The sequence below is a fragment of the Urocampus carinirostris genome, chromosome 15 (assembly GCF_059441175.1).
Source record: "Urocampus carinirostris isolate Australia breed hairy pipefish chromosome 15, RoL_Ucar_1.0, whole genome shotgun sequence".
Taxonomy (NCBI): Eukaryota; Metazoa; Chordata; class Actinopteri; order Syngnathiformes; family Syngnathidae; genus Urocampus; species Urocampus carinirostris.
In genome coordinates, this window is record NC_142363.1 from 30,771,636 (window position 1) to 30,796,288 (window position 24,653).

The window sequence follows — 24,653 nt, forward strand, 5'->3', positions numbered from 1 at the left end:
GTAATCAAATTTTTGTATTTGGTCTCGAAATAAATGGTGTGGCTATCTAAAAAAATGTTTTCTTTAATTTTTTTTGCTTTTATGGCTCATTGGGTCAAAAAGCTGATTTAAGGAGTTGTATTTTAAATGGTTTGAATCAAAAGTCACTAACAGAAAGTTTTTTGAATCAAGTCAAGTCACATTTATTTATATAGCCCTTAATCACAAAAAATGTCTCAAAGGACTGCACAGGATTACAATTACAAAATTACACAATTACCTGAACTTAAACCAGCATGCGGGCAAGGAACAACTCAAAAACAAGTAGAGTCGAGTTATAATCAGGAAGTGCGTTGGGTCACAGACAGGAAGTGCAAAGTCACAATCAAGGAATGTCTAGCACACCAACTAGGAAGGGTTATGTCTGTCAAGTCGAACAGAAAGTCCAAAGGAGTGGAGAGTCACAAATACGAAGGGCATTGAATGAAACAGGAAGTCGTAATTTGCCAAATCTATAGTCTCGAAATGAAAGTTTTGAGTCACATTCAGGGCCAGAGAAAAATGAAATACTAATTGACAAAAGGAAATTAAAACTTTAGAACCAGGAAGTACTGAATCAGTCACCAAAAGTTTGTAAAGTCATAAACAAGAAATGCATTGAGTCAAATAGGACTTCATGATCTGCTCACAGTAAATTTGTTTACTTAGAACATTACGTATCAATAATCTCAAAAGGAAAGCTTGTAGTCAAAATCACGGTTGGAGTCGAACAGGGAGTACTGATTCAAAAACAGAAATGGGAAGTATTGAATCAGTCACCAAAAGTGTGTAGAGTCACAAACAAGAAGTAAATTGAGTCAAATAGGAAGCCGCAGTTGGCTAACAATGAGTTTTGTTGAGTCAAACAAGAAGGTTGTTGAATTAAAAACAGGATGTGTCCATAATCTCAAAATTGAAATTTGGAGTCACAATCAAGGTTTAAGTCAATCAGGAAACACAAATTGATATCTCAAAACCAAGAAGTATTGAGTCAACCATCAAGAGTGTGGAGTCACAAACAGGATGTTATTGAGTCAAAGAGGAAGCGCTCATTCGAAAGCAGAAATCACTTCAAAACCAGGAGGTTTTGAGTCAGCAACCAAAAGTGAGAGTCAAAAATTTGAACCAAATAGGAAATCATGATTATATAACAGAAAATATAGTAACTCCCAAAAAAGGGTGTGTCAAATCGAGAACAGGAAGTGAAATTATTTCAGCTTACCTGTGACCAAGAAAGTACACCTCCCTGCTCCGGCCTCGTTGCTTATGTCGCAAGTATACTCTCCGTATCCTTCACGGTTGAGTGCTCGGACCTGGTACTGCGTCTCGTCGCGGTGCTCATCAAATTGACCTACGGTCAGGAGACGGGAGCCAAGCTTCCACTCGTAGCGCAGCAGACGGGCCGGGTGGGCGCGCAACAGCCTGCACGTCAAGGAAAACGCCCGGCCCAGGGCCTGCCGGACCTCCGAGAACTCCGGCTCCACCACCGGTGGGACTGCACGATGCCACGGCACAGGATATATTAGGCACTAATTCCAAATACTTACACAAGTTTAAATGTTTGTTGCTAGGTTACCCACACTGCACTAGGAGCTGTATAAGCGCCTGCCTTGGTTTGACGTTGAAACCGTTGTACTGGCTGGTCTTGCAGCAGTAAATCCCTCCCATCTCCCGGGTCACGTTGGCAAGCTTCAGGATGCCATCGTGGCTTTCGGTCTGGGCGGCGTCGTCGGCCACCAGGGGCGGCCCTGCTGGCGGTCCAACCGGCAGCCCGATGTCTGTCCCTGGTGCTGCTGCAGCCGCCGCCACTGCTGCCACGGGGCTATCCTCCATGCGAGACCACAGGATGACAGGTTTGGGTTTTCCCGACACCAAACACTGCAGCTCCACCGCCTCGCCCTCCTGGGCAATTATGTGAGAGCGCCCACTAGGCACCGTCAGCTCCGGAGGAACTACAACCAAAAGCCAAGTTAATCAAGTACGAGACCACTCTGACCAGCGCCAAAGAACCCCGCTTTCCTGCCTCACCGGTGGTGGATGAGATGTTCACGTCTATGCTAATCTCAGGACTTCCTCCGTCCCGGAGCGACGCCACGCAGGTGTAGGTGCCGAAATCTGTGAACTTGAGGTCGATGATGTCCAAGTTGGTGATGCCAGGCGACATCTCCACGTCGGTGTGCGTGATGACCATTCGTTCGGAGCTGCGAAGAGGCCGCCCGTTCTTGAGCCAGCCGAACTGCAGTTCCTCGGGGGGTGTGGCCTCCACCTGGCAGCTGATCTTAACTTCACGCCCGATCTGGATGTGGTCATCGTTGTGGTACGGGTCCGGAGTGATCCAGAAGCGAGCTTTGCGAAGACCTGACCAAGAAAAAAGGGCAGAGTCACAAACAGAATGTAGGAAGATCGGTAGACAACAAACAAGTGGAAGTCAAGTTAAGACACTTTTATTTGTATAGCACATAATCACCAAAAATCTCAAAGGGCTTCACAAACAAGGAGTCCCAAACACAAAGTGCCAGGTGTAACAAAGAGGAAGTGTATTGAGTGACAAGAAAAATATTGTCGTAAAAAGTCATAAACAGGAAGTGCTCCGTCAAACTTCAAATACTTCAAAGGGTAGACGTATGATACTAATACATACATTAATTTGCACTGTCAGATTATGTTTACTACGATCATTTTTTGTGACTTAATACACTTTCTGTTTGCAACACCATGCACTTCCCATAAGAACAGGAACATTTTATTTGAAGGTGATTTTTTTTTTTTTTACAAATCTGATTGGAATTTTTGGTTTTCATTTTGTGAATGGACTTTCGGAGGGCGTCTATGATGTGAATAAAGCCTCAAAAGGAAGTGTGTTGAGTCAGAAAAAGGAAATGAAATGTCACAAAACGGAAGTAAGTAAAGTCACAAACATAGAGGTCTCTGTCAAAGAGGAAGTGTCATAAAACACAGGGAGGAAACTGAATACAACCGATAGAAAGTGGGTAAGGTCGCAAACAGGAAGTTCTCAGTCAAACAGGAAGCGTCTTTAACCAAAAACAGGAAATGGAATGTCACAAACATGATGTCAGCAGTGTCACAAACATGAAGTTTTAAGTCAACAAGGAAATGTTTTCATTTCCATGGAGGAAACGCAATGTCAAAAACAGGAAGTCGCTAAAGTCACGAACAGGAAGTTTGAATTCTAAGTGGAAATGTCTTCATTTGCAGTCAGGAAATGATATGTCACAAAAAGGAAGTCAGTAAAGTCACAAACAGGAAGTTTGAAGGTAAATAAAAAATGTCTTCATTTACAGTCAGGAAAAGGAAAGTCACAAACAAGAAGTCGCTAAAGTCACAAACAGAAAGTTTGAAGTCAAAGAGGAAACGTCTTCATTTACAGTCAGGAAACGGAAAGTCACAAACAGAGAGTCCCCAAAGTCACAAACAGAAAGTTTGAAGCCAAAGAGGAAACGTCTTCATTTACAGTCAGGAAACGGAAAGTCACAAACAGGAAGTCGCTTAAGTCACAAAAAGGAGTCAGTAAAGTCACAAACAGGAAGTTTGAAGGTAAATAAGAAATGTCTTCATTTACAGTCAGGAAACGGAAAGTCACAAAGAAGAAGTTGCTAAAGTCACAAACAGGAAGTTTGAAGTCAAAGAAAACATCTTCATTTACTGTCAGGAAATGGAACGTCACAAACAGGAAGTCGCTAAAGTCACAAACAGGAAGTTTGAAGTGAAAGAATGTCACAAAAAACTCATAAACAGAAAGTTCTAAGTCAAACAAGAATTGTCTTCAGGAAATGTGTTGAGTCAAGAACAGTAAGTACCATACTTCATAGCATACACGCTTGTATTATGTGAGCGCACGTTTGCGTATGTATACGTGCGCGCTTGTGTCCGTAAATAGTGGTCCGACTCACGCGTGTTGGCGTGTGCGTCACTTGAAGGCATGTTACATAAGAAGCAGGCAAAAGTACACACTCCTACTACACTCATTGTCTTAGTCGTGTTCCAGGAGAGACTGCGTAGGATGCCTACGCAACCCCCACCCCACAAAAAATTTTAAAACGTGTCTGCCTGAGTGTATTGGTGTATGTTTTTGACTGTATCTTATAGCGGGGGCTCACCCCGGACCAGGACGTTAGCCGACTTCCTGGCCGCGTTGCCCACGTTGTTGTCAGCCTGGCAGGTGTAAGCGCCGCCGTCCTCCACAGCGACGGACTGGATGGTAAGCGAGCCCCCTTTAGCCACGCTTCTTCTCGGGAGCGCCTCGCCGCCGGGACGGAGCCATTTTAGGGTAGGCGGGGGGTCCCCGCCGGAAGCCGCGCACACCAGGGTAACCGTCTCGCCGGGGTTCACCACCAGGGGGTCGTCCATTAGGAGCTTGATGGAAGGGGGGGCTAGTGTGCATAGAAACCCGCAGACCATCAAATTCTGAGCGTGCGTTTGGGTTTTTGTGACCCACCTGTCTTGTTGTTGAGGCTGAAATGCGCGATTTTGTCGGCGATGTCGCACACGTTCCGGACGGAGGCGATGCAGGTATAGTTGGCGTAGTCCTGAGGACGGAGGTTCTTCAACTTCAGGATCTTTGTTTCGCCCTTGAATACAAACAAGAACGCTGTATTATATATTATTTTTAAATGTTTGAAGTAGTGCCCTCGTCTCACTTTTGATTTGGAGTTTTCTGGATCACAGTACACCCCTGCCATACGTCTTTTTAATTTCACAGTGTGAAATAAGTTGTTTGTTTGACCCCCTTGTTATGGCATTTACCACAAAGTACATCAACACCAAATAAACATATATAATTCTAAATTAGTCTTCGTTCCTTTTTCCACAATGTCTTTTTCTTCATTCAGTTCAGAATCTTGTGTTCTTCGTGAAGATCTTGCAACTCCGCCATTCAATACTGTATTTTTCCTACTGTATTCTCTATCGGTACAAAGCTGAAGTGATGCTAAATAAAGAAACAAAAACATGATAACCACTGAAGCTTGTGGTTATCAAGAAATACAAAGAAGGCACACAATTCGCTACCTTCGTAAAGTTTTCATGGCAGTAACCTATTAATGATCAGGACTTTTATTAAAAATAAGGAGGTCCACAAAGATAGTACTTTCTTGAGGCCGGTGCCCTAATTCTCCGACCCGGAATGCGTTTGAGGTCTTGCGGTCTTTGGGGGCTTGCAGCCGGGATCCGAGCGCCAATCCTGGAGAATGCGTTTTGGGGCGTGCTTTCTTTGGGGGCTTGTGTTGGCCTTATTTCTTGTTTTATTTATACTATGAGGTATATTTATGACTAAACATTAGTGTACCTCCAGGACAGTTCCAGTTGATTATATGGGGGTTTGGTTGCATTTAATGACTTTGGAACGGATTAAACCTGTTTCCATTCATTGAAATAGCGAAACTTGTTCCATTTTACAACGTCACTGCTGGAACCAATTAAATTTGTAAGTAGAGGTACCGCTATATATACATATATATATATATATATATATATATATATATATATATATATATTGAAAGAGAGAGAGAGAGAGATGCAGATATATTATAGGAAAGTCATCAAAGGTCAAATATTTATTCATGTAGTCTATAGTAAAAGGGTTTAAAATCAGAGGACATGTGTCCTTTAAATTCATAATGACAACTTCGCTTAGTGCCAATGCTAATCAAATAAGTGGCTTATTCAAACGCTCGCCGGATATAAGCATCTACAGGTAACACCCGACTCACACCTAGGATCTGTTCCAACCAACCAACCATTCATTACAATCCAATACTGAGACGGTATCTAGTTGATGAATGTATTGGTATATTGCTGCGACGGCTGGCTGCAAAAATTGTCGTATGTGTTGCCGGGATGCTACGTGCTGCAGTAGCAGACATCGTATTGGAAATGAGCCTCTGCTGGCTATGGTTGTAAGTACGGGTGGATTTGAGTCAAGCAGGCCATAAGTCAGATGTTACCTGAAAGCGTGGGTCTACCTGAGTAAAGAAGGGCTCGTAGATATCGACCCCGGCGTCGGCTCCCTGCGACAGAACCTGGCGACCTCTTCTCCAGGTGTAGTGGACGGGCGGATTGGAGGTGGCCACGCAGCGCAGGAAAACTGTCCTTTCCTGGTAGAACAACTCCTTGGCGTCGCCCACGCTTTGATGCACCGTTATTAGAGGCTCGTCCAGAACTGTCAAGGCGTATTTGGAGAAATGGAGTTACTTTGAGGGTCCCTGAAGGCAACACTGATGATGCCTTCAAGAAGAACTCAGTGTGCATGCCCTTACAGTATACGTCAACTCGTATGGATCGAATGGCTGGTGTCCCCATCCCGTTGTCCGCCTTGCAGTAGTAGCGTCCTCCCTGGTGACGGTCGATCCTTTCGATTTTTAAGGTGTTGTTGTGCACCCATGAGTCCCCCTGGCGTTCCGACGCTCCGCCAGCAGTTTTGGTCCACCGGACCTGTTGAAGAAACAGGAATGGATCAACAAGAAGTGGACAAGCAGGAAGTGACCAATGGAGAGCAGATATTTTTGTTTTAACGATTGCACAATATCAGAATTTGTGAATTATGGATAATCAATCATCTCCATATAAAGATCCTACCCATCATGAATAAGAATGAAATCAAGAATAAATGGGGAAGAAACAAAAATGGAGAGAATTTTTTTCAAAACCTCACTTCAATGACAAAAACAAGTCCACAGCTTTCTTATTTGTCATATAATTAGAAGATTATATTATTTGGTCAAACTAAAAGTGATCAAGCAGGAAAAGTGCTAGCTATATAGTTAGATAAATAGCTAGCAAGCCAGCTAGATTGTTAAATACATAGTTAGATAGCTGGTTAGCTAGATAGCTAGTTATATAGCTAGAAAGTTTCAGTATATAGCAAGCAATTGAAGAAGGAAAAGGTTTTCATCCTCTGCGTGTTCGTTTTACATCTCAGTGAGTCAAAATAGAAGCTGAAATGAGCAGTTTCTTTGAAAATTTTATTACAGAATATTCCAGGCACAAATGAACTGCAGGACAATGGCTTAAGAATTCAAAAGTGCACAGTAAAATGGCTGCCTCCACCTTTTATACTAGGAGGACTCTCTATGAGTCTTGGGAGTGTGGAGGGTCTATGGGGTCAGGAAATGGGGGTGTGATGGGAAGTAGCATCTGTTGAAATTGTTATCATTCCTGTAGCATTGTATATTAGTAGTAAAAAAGTTTCAACTTTTTGGGTGATAAAATGCTCATATTTCATGCAGACTTTTCACTCCCCCTTTGGCCTGGGAGAATATTAACAACCAGTATAAATACATTTGTGTGGGCTGGATTTTGCATCTTTTTTTCCTAAGGGTACATTTTCCCAATACATAAATAAGTAAACATAACTGATCAAACCAAAAGTTATTCAACACGAAGTGATGAAAAGAAAACCAGTCAAGCAGTAAGTCCCTAAACTCTCTTTTACCACACTTCTCCCATCACTGACTTTGATTTCACCTTAAAACAAATTCCGCAAGCATAAACAGTGCGTGACAGAAGCGGATCTATTTTTAGCATCCGCAGAGGCAAATACCAAGGCGGGAAAACAGATGCTGAAAGACCGAGAAAAGACCCAAGCGCAGGGAAAAGCTAATAATTGGCGACAAGCGTCACGTCCCGTGACCGGCTCATTCTACTTGATAGTGAAAAGCGTGACCGGGCTGAGAGACAGTAACGCTAAAGACTTTGCATCAGTGGAATGAAAATGATTTTTAACCATAGTCATTATTCCAACTCATATTTTGAGGTCATTTGCATAGATCACGGATGCCAAAGTCAGTTTGGCTCTGGTGCCAGATCCGGACTTTGTTTTCTCAGACGAGCCGGATAAATAGAAGAATGTCAACTACAATTTTTTAGCACTAATAATATTCTTTATCATTCAACTTGCATTGGTAACCAACCCTGCATATTACATTCATGACACTTTTCTAAATACAAAACATTTATTTGCCAGTTAAAAATGCCTATCGCTCTTTAAAGCCCCAGTGTATAATTTTTGAGCACTAAATGGTCCTGTTGTCCAATCCGGACCAAAACCAGAGCCTCAATTAGCAACAAGATGGCAGACAAATGTGGCGGCAACCTAAGTAGGATTTCCACTATGCAATAGAAATTCAAATTTTTTGATCTATGAGTTTTTAAATAAAAATAACATTGGTATGATAATTCATGTATTTTTGCCTAATATCCAAATCAATGTTTTGTTTTCACTGAATCAAAGTTTTTTTTCTACCAATAGGAGGCACTAAATATTACTCACTGTCCCTTTAAAAAAATTGACCACTTTTTGAAATTTGAATGACAAAATAAAATCTTGACTCGAGACTAGTATGTCAGTCCGCGGCTGCTTTTTTTTTTAAGTGAGGCTATATTTCTGGTTGTTGTTTTTAATATTCTGGAGAGAGATTCGTGCAGAAAAATAAAGTGTGCGGTAAAATCTATCGCTTTTTGATGTTGCTTTATTTCAACAGATGAGTGAATGCAGTTTTACAACCGAACCAAATCACCACGCTAAACTCAACACTGCCCTCCAGCAGCCGGAGAGAGCATTTGTTTTGCATTTTTAAAAACAATCATAACTTTTGATGGAAATGACCTAAAGCACTGTTTTTTAACCAGTCTGTGCACACTAGAGTGCTGAAAGAAATTTTGCAATGTTATCTTTCCAAAAAGGATGCCATTGTTCAGTATCTTTACTGTCTTCCAGCGATCAGCCTGGAAACTGTAAAATTCATCCATATCAGTAGGTGGCAGCATATTACATTTTTTTAAAAATACATGTTGTCTGCTCATGCGGTAGTACAGGGAAAAAATACTTTTTAAAAAACAAATGATGTAAAATGTTGAAAGTAATGTTGCTGATTTTAATTGTTTTACTTGTTCAAACTAAAAGAATAAATAAAAATAACATAGTTAAATAACATATTCCACCAGAATATGTATATGTATGTGTATATATATATATATATATATATATATATATATATATATAATTTTAAGTATTGTTGTTTTTACTGTTCAAAAACAACATAAAACGATAGTAAAATGTAAAAAAAACTATTTGGAAAACGAAAAAAGTTAAGATTTAGTAAAACCTTTTTGTTCCACGGACAGATACTATTTTTCTCATTTTAAATATTATTTTTTGCCATGTTTTCGAGAAAACAAAGTAAATAAAATAACCCTCACAATTGAAGAGGTTAAAATATCGTAAAAAAACAAAACTACGGCAGAATTATTCACTAAAATCAAAACAATTGTATTACCTGCCGAGCCACGGTGACCACAAATCATAATAAAACGTATACGTATTGTCAATTTAGGCAAAATGATAATTAAACATTTAAAAACGTGAAATTGTTGCAAGTAATTTTGTTTCAACTATTTCTTAATTATTTTCTGAGTCTGTGCTCAAAAAAGGTTGGGAAATACTCTCTTTTTTGACATACTGAGAAATTCATAGCGGGCCAGATTAAATCATCCAAACGGCCGGATCTGGCACGTCAGCCCTAGGTTTGGAATCCCTGGCACAGATGAAGGCCTCGACTCGGAAACCAGTCCTTTTTTTTCGAAAACTGACCTGCGGACGCGGGTGTCCAGTGGCCAAGCATACGAGTTCCAGGGTTTCTCCTTCTCGGATGGTGTAAACACGCTCGCTGTGTCGTTCCTCCTCTACGTTGCACGCTTGCCCCGAGTGCACGATGCGGACTGTAGGTGGCGCTGCGGAACACACATGCAAACAGTTAATTGAGAAGAACTGGAGTTAGGTTTGAAAGAACAATAGGATGCAATAAAATAAGGTTGTTGTTTTTTTTTGTCAGTTATCCTTTAAATAAGGCAAGGTATTTCTTTCACAGTTTTGTGTGCTTGTTTAGGGTTGTGATGGCTTAACCCTTGGGTCGGCAACCTTTTTGAGCCATAAAAGCAAAAAATGTTTTTATTTTTTATTTTGAAAGAGCCACACCATCTATTTTAAGACAAAAATCAACAAAAACCCCAAACTCGCTCTCCAGTCAAACTCTAATTCTTCGGCACATTTGATTCTACTGTGAGATGTCTGATGATTTAATAAAATCCATGAAATAATTAAAATGCCAGAGACTGTGTCTCAAACGGATATAAATATACCACGTAAAATTCGTCTCCCTCTGGCAGTTACTTTAGAGTGTTGATTATCATTTTTGTCCTAAATAACGATTTCAAAACCAGGTGCGAGCAAAGTTCTTTGGGAAAATGTCACAAAATACTGCAAACAAGGATACCAATGTATTTACCTTCACTGCAGACGACACAGAGCAAGGAGAAGGAGTGTGTGCACCCTGTGTATAGCTACTTCCTAACGCTCACCTTATCAAATTGCTCTAGGTCAGGGGTGTCAAACTCATTTTAAACCGGGGACCAAACGATAGTAGAAACATTCTCTCGGGGGCCGGACTAGTAGATTAGAGAAAAAGCGAGAAGGGGAAAGTGAGAGAAAGAAAGAGGGAGAGAGAGTGAGAGAGAGAAAGAGAGAGAGAGAGAGAGAAGGGGAAAGCGAGAGCGAGAGAGAGAGGGGAACGCGAGAGGGGAAAGCGAGAGAGAGGGATAGAGAGAGAGCAAAAACCAAGAGAGAGAGCGAAAAGAGAGAGCAAAAAGAGAGAGAGAAAAAGAGAGCGAAATAGAGAGGGAAAAGCAAGAGCAAAAGAGTGCGAGAGAGAGAGAGCGCAAGAGAGAGAGAGCGAAAAGCGAGAGAGAGCGAAAAGCAAGAAAGAGCGAAAAGCGAGCGCGAGAGAGAGCGAAGACCGAGAGAGAGAGAAAAACAAGAGAGCGCGAAAAGCGAGAGCGAAAGAAAAACGAGAGGGAAAGAGAGAGGGAAAGAGAAAAGCAGGAGTGAGCGAGAGAAAAGCGAGAAAAATGAGAGGGAAAGAGAGAGGGAAAGAGAAAAGCAGGAGTGAGCGAGAGAAAAGCGAGAGTGAGAGAGTAAAAGCGAGAGCAAGAGAAAGAGAGAGAGAAAGCGGAAAGCAAGTGAAAGAGAGAGAGAGAGAGAGAGAAAGCGAAAACCAAGAGAGAGAGTGAAGCAAGATATAGAGAAAGAGAAAAGCGAGAGAGAGAGCGAGGCAGACAGATAGCGAAAGAGAAAAGCAAGAGAGAGCGAGAGAGAGCAAGAGAGAGGTAGAAAGAGAGAGAAAGAAATACCACTCCAGCATCTTTGTGAGAGGCACCTGCCTTTGACAACATCAAGTGGACATATTTCAACCAGCAGCTCGTTTTTCTCTTGCGCTTCCCTCAGCATTGTCTCGCAGGCTGGATTCAATCCCTTAGTGGGCCTGATCTCTGTCTTTTTCTCTCTCTACATTTTTAGCTAGTTGAGTAGCTTTTTAATAGCGTTCTATCCAGCTATTTAGCTAGCTTTTTACTCTTTTAGCTAGCTATTTAGCTCACTTTTAGTTTTTTATAGGTTTACATTTCTAGCTCACCATAAAGCAACCTTTTTAGCTAATTATTTAGCTTTATAGTTGCGTTCTAGCCAGCTATTTAGCTAGCTTTTTACTCTTTTAGCTATCCATCTAGCTCTCTTTTAGTTTTTTATAGCTTAACGTTTCTAGCTAACCATAAAGCTACCTTTTTAGCTAGTTATCTAGCTTTTTAATTGCGTTCCATCCAGTTATTTAGCTAGCTTTTACTCTTTTAGTTAGGTATCTAGCTCCTTTTTAGTTTTTTTTTCATGTTGGCGTTTCTAGCTAACCATAAAGCTACCTTTTTAGCTAGTTAGCTAGCTTTTTAATTGCGTTCCATCCAGCTATTTAGCTAGCTTTTTAATATTTTAGCTAGCTATTTGGCTCCCTTTTAGTTTTTTTATGTTTACGTTTCTAGCTAACCATAAAGCTACCTTTTTAGCTAGTTATCTAGCTTTTTAATTGCGCTCTATCCAGTTATTTAGCTAGCTTTTTACTCTTTTAGCTAGCTATTTAGCTCCCTTTTAGTTTTTTTATGTTTACGTTTCTAGCTAACCATAAAGCTACCTTTTAGCTAGTTATCTAGCTTTTTAATTGCGTTCCATCCAGTTATTTAGCTAGCTTTTACTCTTTTAGTTAGGTATCTAGCTTCTTTTTAGTTTTTTTTTTCATGTTGGCGTTCCTAGCTAACCATAAAGCTACCTTTTTAGCTCGTTATCTAGCTTTTTAATTGTGTTCTATCCAGTTATTTAGCTAGCTTTTTACTCCTTTAGCTAGCTATTTAGCTCACTTTTAGTTTTTTTATGTTTACGTTTCTAGCTAACCATAAAGCTACCTTTTTAGCTAGTTATCTAGCTTTTTAATTGCGCTCTATCCAGTTATTTAGCTAGCTTTTTACTCTTTTAGCTAGCTATTTAGCTCCCTTTTAGTTTTTTTATGTTTACGTTTCTAGCTAACCATAAAGCTACCTTTTTAGCTAGTTATCTAGCTTTTTAATTGCGTTCCATCCAGTTATTTAGCTAGCTTTTACTCTTTTAGTTAGGTATCTAGCTTCTTTTTAGTTTTTTTTTCATGTTGGCGTTCCTAGCTAACCATAAAGCTACCTTTTTAGCTCGTTATCTAGCTTTTTAATTGTGTTCTATCCAGTTATTTAGCTAGCTTTTTACTCCTTTAGCTAGCTATTTAGCTCACTTTTAGTTTTTTATAGCTTAACGTTTATAGCTAACCATAAAGCTACCTTTTTAGCTAGTTATCTAGCTTTTTAATTGCGTTATATCCAGTTATTTAGCTAGCTTTTTACTTTTTTAGCTAGCTATTTAGCTCACTTTTAGTTTGTTTTATAGGTTTACGTTTCTAGCTAACCATAAAGCTACCTTTTTAGCTAGTTCTATCCAGCTATTTAGCTAGCTTTTTACTCTAATGGCTATCTTTCTAGCTCTCTTTTAGTTTTTTTATATGTTTACGTTTCTAGCTAACTATAAAGCTACAATTTTAGCTAGTCATCTAGCTTTTTAATTGCGTTTTATCGAGCTATTTAGCTAGCTTTTTACTCTTTTAGCTAGCTATACAGCTCCTTTTTAGTTTTTTATACGTTTTCGTTTCTGGCCAACCAAAAAGCTCCAGCTATTTAGCTAGCTTTTTACTCTTTTAGCTAGCTATACAGCTCCTTTTTAGTTTTTTATACGTTTTCGTTTCTGGCCAACAAAAAAGCTCCAGCTATTTAGCTAGCTTTTTACTCTTTTAGCTAGCTATTTAGCTCCATTTTAGTTCTATCTATGTTTACGTTTCTGGCTAACCACAAAGCTTCCTTTTTAGCTATACAGCAAACCATCTAGCTAAGTTTCTATTTTAGAAATTCATATCGAACTGGGTGCCCTTTCCGCTGATTAGTAACAAAAAGTATCTTACTGCTTGAAAACGTGTGTCTTGGGCAAGTACAGCCTGGTGGCGCCCATCCTTCTCTTTCACCCCGTCTCAACCCGGGATCTTTAGTGTGTTGGGCGAATGTGCTAACCACTGCACTCGGGAAATATTATTTTATAAACCAGTCCGAAGAAGTTAATTGTAGCGTCATCTCAAGTTAAAAACTGCAAGGCAGCAAGAAAGACCGAAGAATAGGTTGAAGGTACAAGTGAAAGAAAGCAGGTAGGGGAGGGGCTGAGCTAGGATGTCCTACTTTGCTGTTTCTATTTTTAGATTTGGATTTTTTTTTTTTTTGGTCTCTTCTGAATGCTGATGCCACCAAGCGTGCACACACAGTTACACGCGTGTGCACGGAATATACATAGATCTATATGATGCTCAGTGTTCACACTATTAGCAGTGTTACTGACCCGAGGTAAAAGGAGGTAAGGGTGTCGCACGTTCTCCATCGCGAGAGGCAGCGTTATGTAAGAACACTCCTCTCACATAAAGCCTTCTTTTTCTTAGTCGAAACCTAATACACCCCCCTCCCTTCATACTCGTGAGGGGTCTTTTGCGAACAAAACGGCTCTATGAGTAAACGACGAGAGCCGGCTCCCCATCAATGAGGAGCCGGCTTCATTCGAAAGGTGCTCTCTTTTTCTCTCTCTTTGTTTCCCTCTCTGTGTCTCTTATTTCCTCTCTCTTTTTCTTTCTCTCTCTTTCTTTTTCACTCACTCTTTCTTTCTCTTAATTCCTCTCTCCCCTTATCTCTCTATATGTTTCTCTTTTTTTCTCTCCCTTACCGCTTACTCACTCTTTCATTATCTCCCTTTCTCTCATTTTGCCTCTCCCCTTTTGCCCTCTCTCTAACTTTCTATTTCTATGTCTCTGTATCCCTCTGTTTCTCTCTGTTTTATCTGTGCCTCTCTTTCCATCACTCTCTTTCTTTGTCTTTTTTCTCTCCCTTTATCTCTCTTGCCTGTGCAGCCCTTTGAGACTCTTTGTGATTAAGGGCTATACAAATAAACATGACTTGACTTTTTCTCATTTTCTCCCTCCCCTTTTTCCATCTTTCTATCTTTCTTTTTATCTCTCTCCCTTTATCTCTCTTACTCGGTGTCTCCCTGTTTATTTATCTCTCTTTCTCCTTCTCTTTTTCTTTCTCTCTTCTTGTTTCCAGTTTTCTTTTTTCTATCTCTCTCATTCTGTATTTTTCTTTCTCTTATTGTCCCTCCCTCTTTTCCTTTCTCACTTTCTCTTTCTATCTTTCATTATTTTCTCTCTATTTTTCTCTCTCTTTCTCTCTCATTCTCCCTCTTGCTCTCTCTTTCTCCCTCTTTCTCTTTCTTTCTCGCACTTTATCGCTGTTCGTCGCTCTTTAGCGCATTCCCTATCTCTCTCGTTCTCCTTCTCTCTCTCTCTCTCTCCTTCTCACCCCTCTCTTTCTCTCTCTCTCTTTCTTGCTCTCAATCTCTGGCTCTATTGAAGGCGTTCCTGATTGGTCAATATGAGCGGCGCCATCTTTCTGTCATCTTTCTTATCGTAAACAATTTGAAAAGTGAAATTGGGTAAAAAAAATCACTGTGTATTAAAACAATAAATAGAATCTGGTGGCATAGTACATTTTATAAATGAATCAATGTGATACCCCTATAAACCCAGAACAGTCTCATTAGCAACAGTAGAACAGTAAATAAAGAGAAATGTGATGTGCAATTTTTGTAATACATTCAGTATTATTAGGACTAAATATATCGTTTAAAATGTTTTTTAAAAATCTGAAGAGCTGAAAGTGTGGGCTCTTTTTAAGTGAGCCGAGCTGAAACGGCCTGTTCTCTTAAAAGAGCCGGAATTCCCATCACTACCTCCTCCTCATCTGCACTCATACTCTTCACAGTCAGTCAGTGGGCCGGACAAAAATAACCGCCGCCTTCTGATTGGTCGACAGCCGCACACGCTCATGCATACGTAATGAAGCCACCAGAGGACTGAATGATGAATGGAAGCCCAAGAAAACACGCACACGCACACGAGCACGTCCTTTAACACAACAGCCAACCAATTGGAGAGCAGCTAGCATAACGACCCGTCAGTCACAGAATGAAGGGGTCAATCGCTCCTCCAGCTATGTGAAGCGCCAGGCAATCAGTGGGAGCCAATCAGGGAGGACTTTACATGCCATGCAGAGAAAAGACGCAGAAGCAGCATGTGACTCATGCGCCTTACTTGGGTTCATACAGCGGGGTTTTCATGTGACTCACGAGGGTGTGCGTTTGCATGCACGCGCTCGTGAGTGTATAAGTGTATAAAATGAGGGAGATGGAGAGAGAAAGAAAGAGAGAGAGAGAGAGAGCGAGAGAGAGAGAGAGATAGAGAGAGAGAGAGAGATTAAAGAGAAGAAAGGGGAATGTGAAGGGAGTGACAGAAATAAAGTGAGACAGTGAGACATATGGAGAAAGAAAGACCAAGGGAGAGAAAAAATAAAAATGGAGAGAGAAAGAAAGAAAGAGAGAGAGAGAGAGAGAGAGTGAAAGAAAGAGTGAGAAAGAGAGAAAAAAGTAGTGTGAAGGGGAGAGAGAGCGAGAAAGAGTGAAGGGGAGAGAAACGGACAGTGAGAGATAGGGAGAAAGAAAGACCAAGGGAGAGAAAAATAGAAAGGGAGAGAGAAAGAAAGAGGGAGGGAGAGAGAGTGAGAGGGAGTGAGAAAGAGAGAAAAAAAAGGAGTGTGAAGGGGAGAGAGAGTGAGAAAGAGTGAGAGGGAGAGAACGGGAGAGTGAGACATAGAGAGAGGGAGAAAGAGAAAGAAAGCAAAGGGGATAGATAGTAAAAAAGAACGAGGGAGAGAAATAGAGTGAAAGAAAGAGAGAGAGGGAGAGAGAGAGAGAGAGAGAGAGAGACAGAGAGAGTGACAGAGAGAGAGAAAAGGAAAGACATAGAGGGAGAAATATAGGGATGGAGAGCGAGAAGGAGAGACAGAGAGAGACAAAGAGAGAGGGAGAGAGAGAGAAGAAGAAAGGAAAAGAAAGCAAGAGAAGGACAGAAAAAGGGAAAAAGATAAGGAGAGCGAGAGAAAGAGAGAGCAAGAGAGAGAGGAAGAGTTAAGGGGAGAAGTAAGAGTTAAGGGGAGAAAAATGGAGATTGAGACACAGAGAGAGGGATAAACAGAGAGAAAGCAAAGGGGAGAAAGAGAAAAAAAGAAGGAGGGAGAGATAAAGTGAGAGAAAGAGAGAGATAGAGTAGTAAAGAAAAGGAATGAGTAAGAAGGAGAGAAATGGAGAGAGAAGGGTGGAGAGAGAGAGAAAGGGAGAGAGGTGGAAAGAGAAAGAGAGACAGAAAGACAGAAAGAGAGTAGGAGAAAGAACAAGAAAGAGAAAAAAGCAGGCATGAAGGGGAAAGAGAGAAAGAAAGACTGAAGGTAAGATAAATTAAGAGTGAGACATAGAGAGAAAGAGAGGAGGAGAAAGAGAGAGGAAGCAAAGGGGAAAGAGAAAAAAAGAAGGAGCGAGAGATGGAAAGATGAAAGAGAGGAAATAAAAGAAAAAGAAGGAAAGAAGGATAGAGAGAGAGTGCAATCACTGAATGCACCAAGAAAGTCCACGCTGAATAAAATGGGGTGCTTCGAAAAAAAGCAATAAGTTCCTGCATCCCCAATGTCAAGATGAGTAGCGAGCCTTTCTAAAAATAGCTCACCAGTAATGGAGAACTGTGATTTACACACATTTATTTACTCAGAGTTCAATTTAAATTGGCCTTGGATTTTTCCACAACCTATTTTATGCTGAGAGCATCATTGGTTATGAATATGAATATTAAAGGGACAGTGTGTATTTTTTAGCCTTCTTGTGGTACAAAAAATGTTATTTTTTTAAAACATAAGTAAGACTACTTGAGCTACAATATCAATGTGCATTAAAAAAATGGCCATGGGGTTGTTCTGAGGCGGCAGAAAGCATTTGGTTTGCATTTATTTCAAAAAATTACAACTTTTGATAGAAGTGATCTAGCCCAGGGGTCTCCAACCTTTTTAAGCTGATATCATTTCCTAAAATAGCAACTTAGCTAGATAGCTTGCTAAATAGCTAAAAAGAGTGAGCATGAGAAAGAGAGAGAAAGAAAGGAGTGAGAAAGAAAAGAGTGTAAAAGAGAAAATGAAGGAAAAGAAGGAACGAGAAAAAGACAGAGAAATAGAACAAGGGTGAGAAAGAAAGAGTGGGTGAGAAAGAAAGACAAAAAAGAAAGAAAAATAAAGAAAGAAAGTGAGAGAGAGTGGAAGGGAGAAAGAAAGAGAAAATAAAAACAAAAGTGGAAAGAAAGAGAGAGAGAGGGGGAAAGAAACAACTGAGAAAAAGGAAGGGGTGGCAGAGGGAGAGAGAGAGAAATTCTAGTTTCTTTGTGAGTGGTGCCTGGCTTGGTGGACATATTGAAAACTGCAGCTCATTTTTCTCTTGCGCTTCTCTCAGTATTGTCTTGCAGGTTGTATAAAATCCCTCAGCGGGCCTGATCCGGCCCACGGGCCGGCTGTTTGACACCCGTGATTTGATCCAAACCGACAAAAATTTGTCCAAAAAACTATGTCCAAAAAAGAAGCGAGTCTTTCGGTCAGGTGGTCGTCTGAAAATAGCTCACCGATGCTGGGTCATTGTGATTTTCTGGTAAAATGATGATGAAATGACTTTTGTTGGTTGACTGAGTGAACTTATAGGTATTTTTAATGATTTTCCTGGTAATAACATAGTAACAACATAGTAAGAACATAAGAAGTTGTTATTTTCAATATTCAAATAAATAAATTCCAGTTCATGGGCTTCATGGACTGAAAATTATTTTCAAATATCGATAATTTTTTCAAACAAGTAATTCAGAGAGAAGAATGAGATTTTTCTAAAACATTTTTAAAACATTTTATTGATTTCTTTTTTACAGGAAATTCAACAAAATAAATTCTAATTTGTTGGTTTCCTAAAGCAAATGAGAAAAAATGTGTGTCTTTTTTGCTAGCTAGGGAGCTACCTTGTTAGCTTTGTAGCCAGCTATCTTTTTAACGATTTAGGAAGCTAGCTAGCTAGCTTTTTTATATTTATTCTCGCATGCATCTAGCTAACATTTTAAGCTAATTTCTGTCCTCCTGTTTAGCTAGCTACCTAGCTTTGTTTTTAGCTTTTATATCTGGTAATTTAGAGGGCTTTTTACTCTTTAAGCTAGCTATCTAGCTCCCTTTTAGTTGTTCACCTGTTTACCTATTTAGCTGACTATAGTACTTTTTAGCTATTTACCAAGCTATCTAGGTAGCTTTGTACATTTTTTTCATGTTTTCTAGCTAACGTTTGACCTTTCTAGCTAGTTATCTAGCTTTTATTGCTTTCTATCTGGTAATTTAGCTAGCTTTTTTCTCTTTTAGCTAGCTATCTAGTTCCCTTTTAGTTTTTTACCTGTTTACGTTTCTAGCTAGCTATCAAGCTAACTAAGTTGCTATTTTAGAAATGCACATCAAACTGGGTGCCCTTTGCGACAATTAGTAACAAAAAGTAGCTCGACGCTCGAAAAAGGTTGGAGACCCCTGGCGCGTAATCACAAACCAAGACCCCAACAACCTCACCCAAGTAGAATGCCCAGCAACGCTGAGGCTGACGACACCAAGCCGTTATGCTTGTTAAACAAGAAATAATAATCATCAAGAAAAGCTTGCTACTAACGAGATTCTATACTTTAATATCCTCATGTTGAAGTTTTTGAATTTTCCCTTGCCCTCTTGTAGGTTTTAGATCAGGGTATTGTGTCATAATAGCCTTTCCAGCCCTTCGAGACTTCTTGTGATTAGGTTCTATACAAATAAATAGGACTTGACTTGTGTAAATGATGGAAATTCTGCTGTAACATTGAAATTGTCATGATTACTGATGTGAATCACCTGGTGCCAACTGCCTCGGACTCTGATTGGCTCCCTGTCCCTATTCAAACCCACTCCTTTCTGTCACCTGTGGTCAGTCCGTCTGCAAACCTCAGTTTACACTAGGCAAGACTTATTCAACCCTGACTCCCACCTGTTTTTGCTACCGTCTGTTCCCCGGCTTCGACCGTTTTTCGATCCTGACCACGTCTACTCTCCTCTCCTGGCTTACGACTCGTTTCTGACCCCGACCACGTTTTTGTTCTCTGTCACGGCTACTGACTGGTTTTTCCGTTCCTGACACCCCCATCGCTCGTCGCAGAAGTGGGACTTACGCGTTCAGAGCGACCTGCTTCCCGCGCCCAGCAATCACCGGATCAAGGGTGCAACCCTTTCCTTTCTTCCAATAAAACTGAGAGAAAAGTAATGCGAGTGGGTCCTGTCTCCGTTCTGGTCCTGACAGAAATGTGTGATGTATAGTCACTAATGTAAGATCGCTTCATTTTTTTTCTTATTATTTTCGTCATTTATAATGTCTTCATTCAATTGATTAACTTATTTATTCATTCATTTAATTGGTTTTAATTATTCAGGTTTTCCATTATCTCATCCCTGTTTTTTTTCTGTATCCAGAAAAAAGACTCGTCACATCAGTTCCTGTTAGAACCGATTTGGATAAAGACTTCATGAATTGGGGAATTTCCTCCTAAGGTCTCTTAAGACTACCTCAGGTTTTGAGGTTTTCCTTGCCCTCATGTAGGTTTTAGATCAGGGGATGCTGTAATGATAATCTGTTGTGTGTTATAATCTGGTCTGTGCAGTCCTTTGAGACTTCTTCTTGACATATATGGAGACTTTCTCCGATTTATTCCCTTAAAATTAAATTAGATGAGCCGTAGGTTTTTCACTTTTTATGCCTAGTGCATTTTCAATTATGTCAAACATTGTTAAATTTTGAGTGGCAGGGGGGATGAATAATTTAATATTAATCAGGAGCCATTTTAGGTTCGGAGCTATAGTGCCTGGCTGGTTAAAATTTAAAACCTAATACATAATAAAATCATCAAAAAAAATCTACCTCTGTTTGATGACCAAAAAGATAGGAATTCAGTATCAAAAATGTGTACTTTTTAAAATAGTAAACGGTTTACAGATGAATCATCAAAATGTGACGATAATGTAGAATAGAAGAGAATAGTCTTTATTGTCATTGATATCAATGTTGTTAAACATTGTGTGCAGCGAGATGAGACATGGCACTCTGGGGTCAAACACGAGACTTTTAAGAGGAAAATGATGAAGACGGTGAGGATAAATAGGCAAGAGGAGAGGGGTGGGCGCCACCAGGGTGTGCTTGCCCAAGACACACCACATGACCCGTGAGGTTAAGGGATCCAACTGACCAGTGCTTAGGAAACTGGCCCAAGTTATAAAAAGAATTCAATGAAAAGGAATATGTCATGTCCAGCATGGTCGCCGTGGCGACCGTCTGGCCCCGCCCCCTGGGCACCGTCTGTAGCAGATCGTCTAATTTGCGTGTGTGCTTCTTAAGGGCGGGTTGTGGGTATTGCCGGTTGCTGGTTCATTGCGTTTTCTGTTCTGCATTAATGTGTTCTGTTTGACTTGTGGAAACCTGTGTTTGCCCGTTCTTAGTAAAAGCCTGTTTTGTGAGTATTCCTAGTCTGAGTTCCTGTTTGCCTGTAAGCCTGTTTTTGTTTTGTTTTGTCCCTGAGTGTTGGACAACTTTTATTTTACTAAATAAAAGTAACTGGTCGTTACGCGATTGAGTTCATCCTTCCTGCCTCCTGCCTCCGATCCGGTCCGGTCCCGTGACAGAATAGAGCATTGTAACAATCTAATGTGGTCAACTCATGAGGAGAAAATACACAATTCTGAGAATACATCTATTCTGGATGTTGTGACGAGAGTGGTTCTAGGAAGGAAATGGACTGAACCATTTCAGGGAAGTAAGTTCTGCAATCATGGAAAAAATATCTATGCTGAGGAACTGATGTAAAACGTTTTATTCCATGTATTTGATTGTGAGTTTTTGTTAATCTTTTGAAGTAATGCCTTTTAAAAGGATTATCCATCCATCCATCCATCCATTATCTGTACCGCTTTATCCTCAGTAGGGTCGCGGGAGTGCTGGAGCCCAACCCAGCTATCTTCGGGCAGTGGGCAGGGGACACCCTGAACTGCTTGCCAGCCAGTCGCAGGGCACACAGGGACAGACAATTCGCTCGCTCATTCACACCTAGGGACAATTTGGACCGGCCAATTAACCTGATAATGCATGTTTTTGGAATGTGGGAGAAAACCCACGCAAGCACAGGGAGAGCATGCAAACTCCACACAGGAAGGCTGGTAGCTGGATTTTAACCCATGACCTCAGAACTGTGCCGCACACGCGCTAACCACTGCGCCGCCATGCTGCCCATTATTATTATATTTTATTTTTAATTTTTATGGTTTATTATTGCAACATCCATCGCAGCCTGGTCCTCCTGGAAGGGGGATTACGTTATGTGCGGTCTTTTCTCAAGGTTTCTTCGTTTACCTCATGTTGAGGTTTTGAGTTTTACCTTGCCCTCGTGTAGGTTTTAAATCAGGGGAGGGTGTCATAAGTTTCTTCGTTTACCTCATGTTGAGGTTTTGAGTTTTATCTTGCCCTCATGTAGGTTTTAGATCACGGGATTGTGTCATAAGTTTCTTCCATTACCTCATTTTGAGGTTTTGAGTTTTTCCTTGCCCTCATGTGGGTTGTAGATCAGGGGATAGTGACATCATAGTCTGTAGTCTGTACGGCCCTATTTGAGAATCCTGATGAGTAGAGGGGCCCCAAATAAACATGATATGATTATTTCTGTCACTGCCTCGTTTATCATATTTCATCCTATCCTTTATCAAGGGAGAGAGAGTTTTAAAAATGTTTCGGTCGAATTTGGAGGTGATTGAAGACCTCCAAAAACAGGCTGGCTACGCCCCTGATTTCAATGAACTTTACTCGGAATGATTTGAGATACAATTTTTAGGAGTCAGGCATTCAGTTCACACCTCAAAGCCGTGGCAATTTTTGGCTTCTTCTCATTGAATAAACATTTTTGTTTTCACCTAGCTTCGCTGCTAGCAAGAATTTTGGAGTTACCAAAGAAGATGATTTGTTGCTGTCATCTGCAAGTTCGTCATCGCCCAAACATCAACACAAGCCCAGATGTTGGCGCCTAATCCTCCCCACGCACGCACGCACGCACGCACGCGCCTATGACGTAAAATAGCATGTAAGCCACCTGGGTCACATGATTGCACACCGGAAGCGCCGCGATAACCAATTGCGTTCCGCGCCACTTCCGGTGTGTGCGGTGCCAGGTCACCTTGACAGGTGTTTCCCGCGCAAAAAGGAAAAAACAGTAGTCACGTGACGCGAGGCTCCCTTTTTCTGACGTCACAAGGATGGAGGGGGGTGAGATATGCGCGCGCACGCGGCTACCTGTTGTCCCGTGCACGCGCACGCCATCCATCAACGCAAGGTTACGCGTGCACGCGCGCCTCCCGTGTACGCACTTACCGTACACGCCCTGTCCGTGCACACCGAAGCCGCTCAAGAGCCACACGAGCGCCACCAGCGGGCCCATCTTCACATCCTCCCCCCCGGGACGAACTCGTCTGTCCGGCCTCCTGCAGCCGCTCGCCCCCTTCCTCCGCCTCCTTCTCTTGCTTCTTCTCCTCACCTTGTCTTCTTCTCCCTTCCTCCCAAAGTCTGAGTCTCATGCAAACATTCGGGAAAAAAACATGTCCCCTTCAGGGGCCCCCTCCGGGTGGCACGTACACACCGGTCAGGTCGTCCTGATCATGCCGCCTGAGGTGCAGCGGCGGCGGGTAGCGGCTTCACGCGGATCTCCTTGGTGCTGACATTGTGGTCATAAAAAAAGAGCCGTTGGCGAGCTCCGGCGTCCCCGCTGACCGGCCGAATGAGCCCTGCGGCGGGTGTGATGCTCCGCGTCCCTCCCCGGTGCCTCAGCGCATCCTCGCGCTAACGGGCTCCGGTGTGGATGACAGCGGGTTGTCGCGCTCTAAAAGGCCGCAGAAGGGTAGAGGAGGGTCGGCCTGAGGATGGACCGGCGGTCCGCTCGCTTGTCGCTTCGTTCGTTCGTTCGGTGCTGGTGGATTTTTACCGGTGAGACGTCAGAGGGAAAACCAAGACTCCCGTAATGCGATGAAGATGTACTTCCTGTGTGGCCTTTCAAAATAAAACAGGAAACTGTAATGCAGTGATTCGACCTAGAATTGACCCCAAAAATATTATAGATCAGGCATACCTGTCAAGCTCCAGGGCTCCATGCCCTTACAAAATTTTGTATTTTCCGTTACAAAATACAAAATAATCTTACACCATTCATTTTTCAAACGTGTTTATTTATGTACTTTAACATATTATATTGTACATGTGTTTCGTTATATCATGTATATTGTTAATTAACATTTTGTTGTGAGATACTGAGTTGCTCGACATGAATGAGGTTTATTATAAAAAAAAGTTCAAAAATGAAGTCGCTTGGACGTTCACTGTAGAAGGAAAAAATACATGCAAATATAATTAAGTAGAATAATACATTTTCTTATTCAAATTATTTATTTATTGCATTAAATTATTGTAATATACTGATTAAAGGGATAACTGCAAACCTGTCTTTTTTTATTTTCTCATTTCATACTTCATTTTTTTCTTAACTTCTTTACACAACATAATAATTCGTAATATAATGCATCAAAGCAAGAGAGCCGTTTGAGAGCCGGTGTCTCTTTAATGAGTGGAGCCGATAAAGCCGGTTCTCTAAAAAGAGACGGACTTCCTTTCACTACATAACTACCACATGAAATCCGAGGCGGCAGACGCATGCGCACAGTAGCATCAAACCGCTCGCTTCGTTGGCAACGGGAAAAAAACCGATACCGAGATAGAGGCTACCGCGGCGAACTCGTTTGACTTGATCGATTTGCCGTTTCATGATAGTCGGTGTATTGCGGATGGTACCGATAATTGACAAATTTGCGTTTTTCCGTACAGATTTCCTCGTACGTCGTACACGTCTTAAAATCCATAATAAATGTACTTTTTACGGCAAAAACGTACAGGTTGACAGGTATGGATCAGGGGTCTACTTTTTTATTACTAATTAGCACAAAGAACATCCAGTTTGATGTGAATTTCTAAATTAGCAACTTAGCTAGATGGCTTGCTAAATCGCTAAAAAGTGAACAGGTAAAAACCTGAAAGGGAGCTAGCTAGATGAAATAGTAAAAGGCCAACTAAATAACACATAGAAAGCAAAAAAGCTTTATAACTACTTAAAAAGGAGCCCAAAGTGTGCTTGATAATC

At 41.1% G+C, this 24,653-nt stretch overlaps 1 protein-coding gene across 1 annotated transcript in view; it reads right to left on the reverse strand.

The window, feature by feature from the left end:
* The window catches only part of mdga2a (MAM domain containing glycosylphosphatidylinositol anchor 2a), a 40,325-nt gene extending 16,869 nt beyond the window's left edge, over positions 1 to 23,456 (reverse strand). The window contains exons 1-9 of the mRNA XM_088354451.1: positions 22,841 to 23,456; positions 9,626 to 9,765; positions 6,294 to 6,468; positions 6,000 to 6,196; positions 4,475 to 4,607; positions 4,137 to 4,409; positions 2,047 to 2,376; positions 1,599 to 1,970; positions 1,241 to 1,513 (exon numbers count right to left, since the gene is read on the reverse strand). Coding sequence (XP_088210577.1) covers positions 1,241 to 1,513; positions 1,599 to 1,970; positions 2,047 to 2,376; positions 4,137 to 4,409; positions 4,475 to 4,607; positions 6,000 to 6,196; positions 6,294 to 6,468; positions 9,626 to 9,765; positions 22,841 to 22,907 — 1,960 coding nt within the window. The 5' untranslated portion in view covers positions 22,908 to 23,456. The remainder of the gene's footprint in view (positions 1 to 1,240; positions 1,514 to 1,598; positions 1,971 to 2,046; positions 2,377 to 4,136; positions 4,410 to 4,474; positions 4,608 to 5,999; positions 6,197 to 6,293; positions 6,469 to 9,625; positions 9,766 to 22,840) is intronic.
* Between the last annotated feature and the right edge of the window lie 1,197 nt (positions 23,457 to 24,653).